This window comes from Corvus kubaryi, unplaced genomic scaffold (genome assembly GCF_017639235.1).
Source record: "Corvus kubaryi isolate FWS band 111438036 unplaced genomic scaffold, C.kubaryi_AGA036_p1.0 37385, whole genome shotgun sequence".
Classification (NCBI taxonomy): domain Eukaryota; kingdom Metazoa; phylum Chordata; class Aves; order Passeriformes; family Corvidae; genus Corvus; species Corvus kubaryi.
The window spans coordinates 1,143,736-1,156,194 of record NW_024581127.1 but is presented as its reverse complement, the minus strand read 5'-3'; the positions used below and the strand labels follow the sequence as shown (position 1 = coordinate 1,156,194).

At 37.0% G+C, this 12,459-nt stretch overlaps 1 protein-coding gene across 2 annotated transcripts in view; it reads left to right on the top strand.

Moving 5' to 3' along the window:
* The window catches only part of LOC121668244 (cytochrome P450 7B1), a 40,556-nt gene that overhangs the window by 18,003 nt on the left and 10,094 nt on the right, over nucleotides 1–12,459 (top strand). The window contains exons 3-5 of one of the 2 annotated variants that reach the window (XM_042035818.1): nucleotides 372–510; nucleotides 6,786–7,382; nucleotides 7,826–8,032. In XM_042035818.1, the coding sequence (XP_041891752.1) occupies nucleotides 6,806–7,382; nucleotides 7,826–8,032 (784 nt within the window). In that variant the 5' untranslated portion in view covers nucleotides 372–510; nucleotides 6,786–6,805. The remainder of the gene's footprint in view (nucleotides 1–371; nucleotides 511–6,785; nucleotides 7,383–7,825; nucleotides 8,033–12,459) is intronic. The other variant, XM_042035817.1, reaches the window with a different exon arrangement.

The window sequence follows — 12,459 nt, the reverse complement described above, 5'->3', positions numbered from 1 at the left end:
CTTCCAATACATCTTCCTCTGACATGCCAAATATTGAAAATGAGATAACTCTTTGCTGGGAGATTTTCTACCGAATGTCATTTTTCTGTGTTCATAACTTGATGGTAATAACTGGACGACCTGTAGTTAAATGCGTCTCAATTTCTCTCACTTATTTTTCCTAATCACCACACGGAGCCCTCAGTGCTCAGAGGTGTGATTAGATTTAACCTGCCATCATATCTGAAAAACTTTCTGTACAACATATTATACATTGCAGGAATTATATATGTAAATGGTGGATCTAAGTGTAATATATAAATAGATATAAAGATGAGTTGCTCTCATGCCAAAGTTAACTCCTGTTTATTTTTTTTTTTTCTGTTTTTAACAGAAAGACTGGAGAGCCCCCACTAATAAATGGCTGGATTCCTTACCTTGGGAAAGCTTTGATTTTTAGAAAAGATGCTTACAAATTCTTACTGGATCAGCAAAAGAAATTTGGAGATATTTTCACTGTACATATTGCTGGTGAGAAATATTTTAGTATATATCTTGATTTTTTTCCTCAGTGAGGTTAAATACTAATCCAAATGTGTAGTTTAGAATCTTCCTTACCCAAAACATTTTTCTCTAGCATAGACCCATAAAAATCCCTCAGATTTACATGTACTGTAATCATAATAATTATCCATAAAATATCACTATCAACGTGTGGATTTATTTACATCTATAAGTATATATGTATTTTGACAGATTTTGTAGGTATGTACTGTATGAACATAAGTTTTGCCAGCACATTTAATTGCATATTGTTGGGTTTTTTCCTAAAGAAGGGAGAACTAACATCATCTTGACACTGCACAGAAAAATATCAGATTAAATTTAGAAAACACTTAAGAAAAAAAGTGCAGAATTTGTTCTCACACATTTTACAACTGGTTGACAGGAACACAAGGGAATGAATGACACATTGACTCAGTGATACAATCGGGACTGGAACACAGAAACTTCCCGTTGCCAGCCTCTTACTCTGATCATGCTTGCTGAAAATAACAATATAATAAAGTATGATATAACCTTGCTGCTTCCTGTATTTATAACTGTATTACTAAGCTAGATTGGATACAAACATTTGAGTGATTTCACATAGACACTTAGCTATGGAAGACAAACAGAATAAAACTGGAATCCTGAATGAAAGTGAAATATATAAATTTACATCTATCTATCTATCTATCTATCTATCCATAGAGATCTACTTTTTGCTAAAGTCAATATAAAATCCAGTATTTTCTTGTGTTCAGAAAGGCAAGCTCTTATTAATATAGGTGTATGTAATCATCTTCTGCAGCTTTAGATGCTGATATCCTTGTTCAAATGATCAACTTTAGTCTAATTTTTATTTATTCCTGCAGTTTTAGGGAGTTTGAAACAAAAATGTTAGGTGTAAAGTACAAATTTTGCTTTGTAATTCTGGGGCAGTAGAATTAGCTTTATATTTCCATATAAGCAATATTTTGCAATGCAAATTATTTTTTCTTCAAATGTCAAGTAATTTAATTGCAAGTTGAGTGTTTAATTAATAAAATTTTTCTTCCTTTTAAAAAATCTGTCCTTTTGTTCCTTTGGAAGAAAATTTTTACTGTATTAAATATGTGATTTTTTAAAATTCATTTAGAAGGTTTTTTTTTTGGAAACTGGTATGATCAGATTTTTTTGCAACTTGAAAGTGAGTTTGGCACAGTATAACACCAACTTTTGTTGAAATACAGTCTTTTTTATTGTTAATGTGAATTCACACTATAATACAGTTTTGGCTTCTTACAGATTAATAACTACAATTCAGATATTATCTTAGTACATTCATAAAACCAGATACAGTCATACGTCAGAGTCTTAAAAGTGTTTAATCAAATATTTCCTTATTTTGCCTCTTTATTATTTTATGCAAGACTGTGTTTAGAAATTTGTGTTTAAGCAATCTATGAGTGTAGTTTCAGAAATTTCTATTTGCATGATAAACCAAATTCCATCTCAGATAATCCCCCTATGTTCAAGTGTTTTGAGCCAAGCTTCCCTTGATAAAGACTGAGGTAAATGGAGTTAGTTCTGGGTATCACTTCAGTCTTGTGCAGGGAAATGTTTGATTTTGTGAATCCGTCATAACAGAGACACCACTTGAAGTTCTCTTTTTCAGTAAAAAATTGCTGATCGTCAGGACTTCATTAAAGAGAAACAGTTTGTCATCCGCAAGTCAGGGAAGAAACCAAAGCTAGTTAGTACCTCCTGTCATGTCCTGATCTGAAGCCATGCAGGATTTCTGTATGTCTTACTGATTTGACAAAGATGATGTTTCTGTGCTCGGCAAACATAGCGTAGCCAGCTGTATGTGGACTATCATTACTTTACCCCCCGGTGGATGTCTAAAGGTCCTGTCAAAAAATTCTATCAATATATATTGTTCTAATTATTGGGTCTCAAACTAGCTCATTTGGAAAATGTGGAACGATGCTTGGAGTTTCTGGCATTGCCCCGTACTGGTAATGCGATTTTGCTGATTGTACTTTCCCATGTGATGAGCAAATGATTGTCATCCCTAAAAGTCGCAAGGGACATGGATGTCATCTTAATAAAGGAATTAAAAAGCACATCTTTCTATGAGAAACAATGTAAATTCCTGACCTGTCGCAGAAAATAGTTCTCTAATTGGTTTTGTGTGGTGGTGCAGCAGAATCGTTTTCCCCAAACGTCATGCCAGCGCAGCACCACTGTACATCATTGTCAGCAGTTCAGCAGAATCTCCCTAATAAGAGGACGATTACATAAATGCGATAGTCTTGGGGGAAAAAAAAGGAACAGAAAAGAAAGGAATAAGGAGGGGAAAGAGAGAGAGTCTGTGGCATTGTGATGATCATACTTCCCAAGCCTCTCTGCTTGTTAAGGGTCAGCAGCATAGGCAGACGGCTAGGTAACAACTTAAAAAGCTTGAAACAGTTTTGCCATTGTTTCTTGGGATTAAACTTTGTGTCCTTTCCCTCTCAAGTTGAAATGCGTGATAATGAACTCTGCAACATTCTCTCTGAAACTAACTCACCTTTTAATAAAATAGTCTTAGTGGTTTTGACTATGCACGTTTGCCTTTTCAAAGGTCTAAGGACTGCTGCTAAGTCATTCTTTTCTTTAAAGCAAGATACACCTAAAGTAACGTATCCCATTTTTCTCTCCTAGGCAAAGGTAATTTACATTAACTCCTTACCAGGCTGAAGCCTGCTGCAAGCATTACTGAAATAACATCCATCATTAGATGCCATCTGAAATGCTTGTCTTTCATCATTAGCATTAAAAAGCTCCAGAATGCATTATTAGAGTAATTTCTTAACTATCATACAAATACTGGCTTCTCTGCTCAGATTTACCAAAGTTGACAATTTTCATATTTTCCACATCAATCTTCTATTTCTAGGAGACTGTAGAAACTAAATGGAGATAACCAAGCTATTTGCAGCATGGGTGTAATGGAGGCTGAAGGACTGGATAGTGAAGTATGAATTCTCTGTAGCCATTAAAAAACATAAATCCAGTGTTTTGCGGAAACAATGATAAATCTCTTGTTTTGACTTGTTTCTACTGTATTAAATAAAATAGTTCAGTGACTTCAAGTATTCAGATTTGGAATGTGACATTTCTGTATGTACATGTCTACTTAGTTTTTGGTGTTGAAGGGTTTTTTTACAAACTAACAGGGAAAGGCTTAGTCTCTAGTGGTTTCTATATAAATACCTTCAATATTTAAGGATTTGTGGAGATTGTAGTATGCCTCCATTTTTGGCTGATTTGGCATTACCTTTTCTAGTACACTGATGGAAACTCATGAGTATCAAGATTTTGGGTTGGTTTCAGAAAAGGTTACTTTCCAAAGATAGTCTTGGTATTAGCTGCAATGGAAGGACATGGGAGTACAGGGGAAAGCTGCATTTTAAAATACCAAATAATAACTGAAAACTTTAGGAAAGGTTTTAATTTATTGGTCCACAACATCACAAGGGACAATCAGTGGGAAGCACCCTCACTGGGGACAACGACAGGATTTAAAAGGCAAAACTAAGGACCATATTGGCACTTAAAAAATTTAAAATCATAACTTGAGGTGAGAAAGTTTGTTCCACTTCGGATGTTTGCTGCTCAGGGTGTAGAGGAGGTGTTGGGGCACAGTTTTGTAATTAGCAATCTGTTCCTGTATGGAGGAGACTGGGGTAAGCAGTGTAGCCATGTAGTGCATCTGTGTGCAGGGATGACTGTAATTGTTAAAGGTTCCCATACCCACTCTCACAACTTTCTAACTGCCATTAATTAGCCCTAGGTTTTAGTTCCTTTCTAATTAAGAGATCTAAAATTAGATTCTCGATGGCATATGTAAACAAGCTGCCTTTGTTATAGAGGGGTTCCACTTTTCTGATTATCTAGGCCTTTACTAAATGCAGCAACAAGAAATATTTTGGTTTATGTGTTTATATATGCTGTTGACTTGCAGTGGTGTGGTCTGGAGCCTGAATTGATTCTACAAAATGAATTATTTTTTGGTACATACTTACTTTTTGCTACCAGGAACCTGATGAGAATAATAAAAACAGGATCTGTAATATTCTTTTTCTCAGGGACTTTTTTTCCAAAGTATGTGCTAGTGTTGAGTGAGTTTTGATTTAAAATTATTACTAAAATAGTTTGTTTGTCTGAAAACTCATTTGCTGAAAATCATTTTCTTACTTAAAAATGATAAGAATTGATGTGCGTTTGCTAAGTGTCTGATTAAAGATCACAAAGAAACTCATATTTTGCATCAGAAATAAGCAGATGGTGGACAGATGGTTTAAATTAATATTAATTAAAAATCTTAACTTAAATTGTTTACCCTGTAAATGCAAAGTTAAGAAGCCAGCTTTCTTCTTTAGGGTTAATAGCACTCCAAATCTATTTATTAAAAATTGCTCCAATGGGCATTCTTTCCAAGCTTTGATCACAAAGATGGTAGCCTCAATAAAGAGCATGAACGTGGGTGAAAGCTGGAGAGAGTCATTCTAGGACTCTTAACAAAGATCCTGCAGAGGTCAAGACGAAAAATTCCTGTTAGCCTCTGTACTCTGGAAGGAAAGAAATGGTCAAAAAGGGACTGAGAATTCAGGCTCTCTCTTTTATGCTGGTTTCTCAATATACTTACTCTTTAAAATTAAATTTACAGCTATGGTTGATTATGATACAGTAAAACAAAATCCATGAGTATCTTAAAAACCTTCACACACTGTTGACAAAAAAGAAAAAGGGTCATATTCTGTCTCGATATATCCCTTATGTTTCCTTACTGGTTCACTGGGGTTGCAGTTGATGTAATTGGGAGGGAAATTATGGCAGCTGGTAATTGTAGAGAAAGTCCAGAGTGTAGCCAAATACCATAGAGCACTGTGTGTGTATATAAATCAGAATATGAAATAACTATGATAATTCAAATATCACTATATGGTAACCATGGATACTTGACATTTTTAGTGGTAGTGACTACTTATCTCTGGACATCTGTCACAGAGCCAGATTTGGTCCTCAGTTAAGCATGTAGTGTTCCTATTAAAATCAAAGATTTGTCCCTTTAGTGAGACAGACTGTAAGTGCTGGAAGCTTCGCTCTTTCCTTGAGTTTGTAACTGGGATATTTCGCAGAGGAAGTGTGCATTTTAATAAGTACCCTTTTTCCCTAATGTACCTCTTCATTCAAGTTAAGAATCAGGAACTCTAAATTTAGAATCATCTATAAAGAGCTAAAACTTAATTGAGCTTTGGGAGTGTTAGCGTTTTGATTCATGGTAGTTCTTCCAAATGCTTTTCTTCAGCAGTTGACTTGAAGTTTAGGGAGAAATTGCAGGATTTCTCTGGCAGGGACAGTTTGAAAAAGCATCTAACTTGATGCAATCCTATCCCTCTGTACAAGGGACTGAAGGTATCACTGTGTCACCTCATTAAGTACCCTGGGAAGGGTAGGAGTTTGGCAGTACACTCTGACACAATGGATGCTGGCACTGGGACAGTGTGTACCCCAAAGTAGAACCCATGCTAAAAATGGTGCCTGCTACAGTGTAAGCTATGACTTCACATCCATAAACTAAGGTAGTCGTGTTACGGATACTAAGCACATTCTTAACCAAGAGTTAGCAAAGCTTCAGGGAAAAAGAACCAGATGTGAGAGAAGCTTTAAATGTTGGGGGTTTGCAGCATGCAGTTAAAGCTGTAACTGACAGATTACGAGTTCCTGTGTCATCGGCTTGGAAAAAAGCTGCCTAGGTGGCGTGTTTTCCACTCCCGCCCCTGTCATTCACTTTCCTCTCTGCAGGTGAAAGGTGTGTGTTTCTCTCTTTCTGCTGGTGAAAACCTACAGTTTCCAAATGTTGCTACGACTCCACATTGTATTTTCATGAATTAGACCAGCGTAGTAAATTATTTATTTCAGACCACCACAATTGCAGGGATCACACACAACTCTTGACACAAACTGTCTATGTGGAAATGGCTTCATGCGGATTTTAAAAGAGCCTGCAAAGTGTACACAGGCGGAATCTGCATCCTGACAAAGAAAATTCAAATAAAATTTGTTTAATCTTTTTTTTTCCTTCCTTGCAGATTTCTTTGCGTATCTTTGCTTTGGGTTTTTTTTCTGCATGCTTTTTTCACAACTTGGGTTTATCTTCAGTTATTGTTTCTGGAAGTGTCACCGGATTATAAAAGTGCACGTCTCTTATTATTTTCTTTTCTTCTATTCAGGTAGATATATTACCTTTATCATGGACCCATTTCAATATGTCTATGTCATCCGAAATAGCAAGCAACTTGAATTTCATGAATTTGCTAATAAAATGGCATCTAAAACTTTTGACTACCCAGCCTTGTCAAAAGGAAAATTCCCTGAACTCAAGGAAAACCTGCACAGAATCTACCAGTATCTACAAGGCAAGCCTTTGGATATCATTTCTGACCACATGATGAAAAATCTCCAGGATATATTTGAATGGAAATGCTCACAAGCAACAGATTGGGAAACAGAAAAAATGTACAAATTCTGCTGCTCTGTAATGTTTGAAGCCAGTTTTGTAACACTATATGGAAGAGTTCCTGCTGCAGATGGCCACAAAGTTATTAGTGAAATCAGAGACAAATTTATCAAGTTTGATGCCAGCTTTCCCTATTTAGCTGCAAACATACCAATTGAGTTGCTAGGAGCTACCAAGAAGGTTCGGAAGGAGCTTATACATCATTTTTTACTTCAGAACATGACAAAATGGCTGGGAGGGTCAAAAGTGGTCCAAGCCAGACAAGATATATTTGAGAAATATGAGCTGCTTGGAGATTATGACAAAGCAGGTAGGAAACTTATGAATGATTGCTTGTCTAAAATAAAATAATTTACTATAGACCTTTGAAATAAAAAGGCAAAATGGCGACCTTGAAATTTTTTTATGTTCATTCTAATTGGCTAATGATAAAATGTTTTACTCTGAAACAACCCTCTATGATAATTGATTTTTTTTTTGTGCTGAGGTGGTAAAACAAGATACTTAATGGTGATAATGAGAAAGATTATAACTGAGCTGCATTTCCTCCCCTTATTCCCCCCACCCCCCCGACATTACATTTCAAACTATTCTCATTAAGCAGAAAATTAGACTTCAGAAGCCTATTGGTCCTCATTAGCATTCACTGATCCTTGGCTGGGTCTGTGTCCTAACATCTTTTAATTAGCACACTGCAAATCTAATCAGTGTAATAAACGCTATTAATCTTCCTTTTCACTTATTTTCTCCCAGCACATCATTTTGCCTTCCTGTGGGCCTCTGTGGGAAACACGATTCCAGCTACATTCTGGGCCATGTATTATCTTCTGCGGCACCCAGAAGCTCTTGCAGCGGTGCGTGACGAGATTGACCATTTGCTGCAGTCAACAGGTCAAAAGAGAGGGCCCACATATAACATCCACCTCACCAGAGAACAATTGGACAACCTGGTCTACCTAGGTAATTTATTTTTATCTGTTAGGAAGAGAAGAGGGGCCCTCCCGGCAAACTCGGTTTATCACTCATTTCTGTTTACTGAGAAGGTGGAGGACACAGCTGCCTAATTGACATAATAACACCCATTTACATCAATTATAAATTATGTAGTTTATAGCTGTAGATACTCTCATTGCATGTAAACATTAAAGCCTAGGTAATTAACTATGCAAGGTATGCAAAAGGCTAAATCGAAGCTTTGCAATTATTTGGAAAAAAGTTGATGCCTATTAAGTTGTTTGATTCTGAGCATCTGCCGAAGTGTTAATGCATTTCAAATACTTCTGTATGGTACTGCCAAGAAAGACCCTTTTCTGAAATTAAAGGGGGATAGCGTATTTAAACCGCAAATGTATTTTTTCTGCAAGCAATTTCTTTCTCTCTTCAACCAAACAAAAAAGGCTTCTAAAGCAGGCTTCTGTTGGGCAATGCTTCCAAATAAAATATAAGAAGATAAAAATTTGCAGAGTAGAAATGGTGTTTTCAGTACTTTATTCAAAAGAGGGAGCTTTAAGGGAGCTACACGTCTTCAGGTTCTGGATCAGGGGTTCAGAAGGAGACCCTTACCAGTGGTCATTGGAAGTTGTTTGAATCAGGAGCTGTATAGGCCTTCAGAGCATCAGCTCTTGGTTTCACTTCATTTGGTGGTGCACAGACACTGGCAAGAGAAATGGTGAAAATAGCCCAAGGGAGGAAAGAGGGTGTAGCACATAGGTACCTAACCTTTAAGCATCTGAAAGTCTCCACAAGTAGCGTTACAAGGTTAGACAACAGCTGAATAAAAGATTAAATGTTCAATAATCCTCTGTTGTTAAATATCAAAACCAATCCCATGTTCAAAACAAGCTCATGTCTATAGATCTTGGTAGCTCATGACCTGAACTGATGCTCCACTCTTAAACAAAACTGTGTCAAGAGGTGGTGGTGGAGCAGTGTATTCTGGGCCTGGTTTGGATCCTTGTAATAGTTGCCATTCTCCAGGATCATCCAGTGTGGCATGTCTCAAGAATCTCTGTGCAAACTTGATTTGATTAGTACAAATATAAAATTGAGGCTGATTAATTTCCTTTGTGTTAGAGCATTAATATTAATCTTATATATCATAAGTCTACTAATTTGGTTACATCTGGAGTCATAGCTGTTTTGATGCAGATTTATCTCTAACAAATTGAGAATGCTTTTGAAGTAGAGGAGATATTGGATGACAATTCTGATGAGTAACATGACTTTCTAAGCATTTAATGGACTTTTAAGGAACACAAGTAAAACTACTTCACATCAGAGCTAGCATACACCAATAAATAAGTTACCAAGCATCAAGAAGATCAAAAGAGAATTTGGTTTGTATTTATAGACTGAGATGGGAATGGCAATGAAAAAAAGGGGGAAAAAGGCTCCCCAAAAGTGTAGGACTAAGGAAAATAAAAGCATGTAGTTTGCTAAAACCATCTGGTGCAAAACAGTATGAACAGTTTAAAAACATTAACTGTGTCATTCCTCTGCTTCTTGAAATCTTGAAGTACCTTGGTAGCATTTGATTTATGTGTTAAGAGGGAAGTGCCACATCCTACTTTGTAGTATTCTTGTAACACTTTTGTTAAATTTTATAATCACGTCAAACATAATGTGATATGAACAGAAGCTAGATTTCAATTCTTCTGGCACTTTAAGTCATAAACGGCTCAATACTGTCCCATAAAATAATAATATAGAAAAAATCTGTACCATAGGAGAATTAGAGTCGTGCTTCAGCGGAAAGGGGAAAGGGATCTTTTGTTAATAAGTGTGTAGGAGGGATGAAGGTCCCAAATTGCATTGCTTGCACACCAAAAACTCCCCTGTTGCAGGAAGGCCACTGACCCCAAACCTCCAAGAGCTTTTCCTCTTTCCGTTCCCTCTGTGCCAACCCGGAGCGTAGGAAACTGGGATTGTGTCCCTGCTCTCGAGTGAGGCAGACCAGGTGGGATGCTTGCATGTTCATCACCTTGTCATCTCATTCTCCTGTTTTAAGCGCTCTGATTCTCCATCCTCTTTTTGGCCTACTATAACAAGAGACTTTTTTTGGTTCTTCATGCTATGGAGAAGAAGCACAATTGGTAAAAGTCTGTCTCAGAAAGTAGCATTGTTATTATGGTCAGATTCTTTGGGTCTAGGGAACAACATGGTCGGATTTACTTCTAAATTCTAAGCACAGGTATGTGATTATTTTATTTAAAAAAAAAAACCAAAATAAACCAAAAACCAAAACACATTCAACCCAAAATAAGCTAGCAAATGTTGGCCCTGATTATCTTTTTCTGATGGCATTTCTGGGCAAGCACTCTTTGTATTGTCTACATAAAACAATATAATCCCAAAATCCAAACGTGTGTATTTGTGCACACAGAGTAACATACATTATTAGACATTGTAGATCACAACAGAACTCTCATCTGGTAAAGGACACATGAAAATGGTCTGTCAATTAAACTGGTTATAATGGAAATGCCAAGGGTAAAGCAGAGATGTACTTAGTGCATGTTTAATGCTAGGCATGTTTAGTCAGTTCGTTTGTTTAATATTAGTCCATTCATTTATATGGTGAAGTATTCTTGCCCCAGGTCATTGCTGAATCCCAGATATTCCTGCAAAAAGAGCACAGCTTGAAAAATTGTTTCGTGCACAAGAAAGGGTAGGCACCCAAAAAGACCTAATACAGAGTATGTAGTCATAACACAAATGCTAAGCATTAAAATCATTGGTTGAATTGAAAGAAATAAATATATTTTTCTGGAATGGTCTGGGCAGTGCCATTTAGTTCTTAGTAAGATGCAAATGTACTTGTTTCAGATTATCGTTTGTGTTGGCACACCATGATGCCCGTGGGTAAATGACCCCCCCAAATATTTGCATACTCAATAGCTATTTTCCTACAATACACTCTAATAATTATTGTACCCTATTACCTGCTCTGTATTAGTGTAAAATTAACAATCCATTATTACACAATAAGTTTTATAAAACATTTACAGATAGAGATCATGTTTAATTAAAATTAACTTGCCTACTAAAGCCAAATGCACTTATGATTCGCAATGACCTTTTATTACCTGCAGTCCCTTGTTTTGGCTGGATGATTGACAGCTTGCTGTTTGGCTACCATGTTGTATTTCAGCTGACAAGACTTTTCATTTTAACTCAATTTGCCTGCCTATCACAAGCTGGTGGCAGGCCAGGCTCAAGTCACCCAGCTTTGCCTCAGCAGCTTGCTCTATTTCTCATTAGTACGCATTTATTCAGTGGAAATTGGAAGACAAATGCTTGAAGGCATGTGAACTAAGTATAGCAAATTAGGGTTTAAAGACTGAATATTTATAAGTATATTGAAACAGTTTTTTAAAAAAAAAGTCTAGAATGAATTGGAAGCTGAGTGCTAGCTTTAGTATAAGAGAAATGAAGAGAGAAGTGGGAGGATTCTAAGAATAACAATACTATGAGAGATATCTCTCTCTTCCCCCCTCCTTCTCTCTCTCTAGAAAATATGTAAAATCTCTCTGACAACACCTTATCAAACAACAGCCTGGCTTCTTTATGTAGCACTTGCACAGTGAAGTTTAGCATCTCATGTGTGTAAGAAGGGGGGAAAAAAATGAGGGTCATGTTCATTTGCTGCTTGGTTATCCCTTGGTATGCTTTAAATTGCCTTGTTTGTTCGGCACAAGCACAGAAACAGATGTTGCTCTACCGTGCTGGATAATTTACTGTACCTCACAGTGCAGAATGGAAGGCCTCCCAGGCTACCCAGCTGGTCTGTCAGCAGCGATGGCTGGTGTCTGCTGAACTATGACAACTGCAAGTAAAGGCTGCAGTTTTATTGTGCAGTTGTCATTCCTCTCAATGTATAGCTCTGGCATTTGTGGAAAGCTGACTGTCTATTTTTTTAATGTGAGCCTGCAAAGCCATATAAGCTCCATTCTCCTTTGTTGATCATAATGTGACTCATTACTTTTGTCATCTAATGATTATCGGCATGATCGCTCAGAGCGAGAGCCAAGCTCGCCTTCCACACATAACTGGTACTGGAAGGTAAAACAGATTTGTCATTTACGATCTGACCGCTAAGCCACACTTTGTGCTCCATTATTGTGATTAACTTCTGCATAAGATATGCTGCCCAATTGTCATTTGAGATCCGGCAGCAGGCAGGGACTGCTGCGCTTTCTGGGAGGATGTCCACCGATAGGATGTGACCGCATTGCTTGGGTGGTTAAATGTAAACCTGCTATTTTGCCATGGCACTTTAATAATTATTTCTCTTTTTTTTTTCCCTCCTTCCCTCTTCCTCATTTGATTTCTGCTGTCTCTACATATGTCACCACCATTTCCAAATGGTGGACTGGTATGAAGCTACC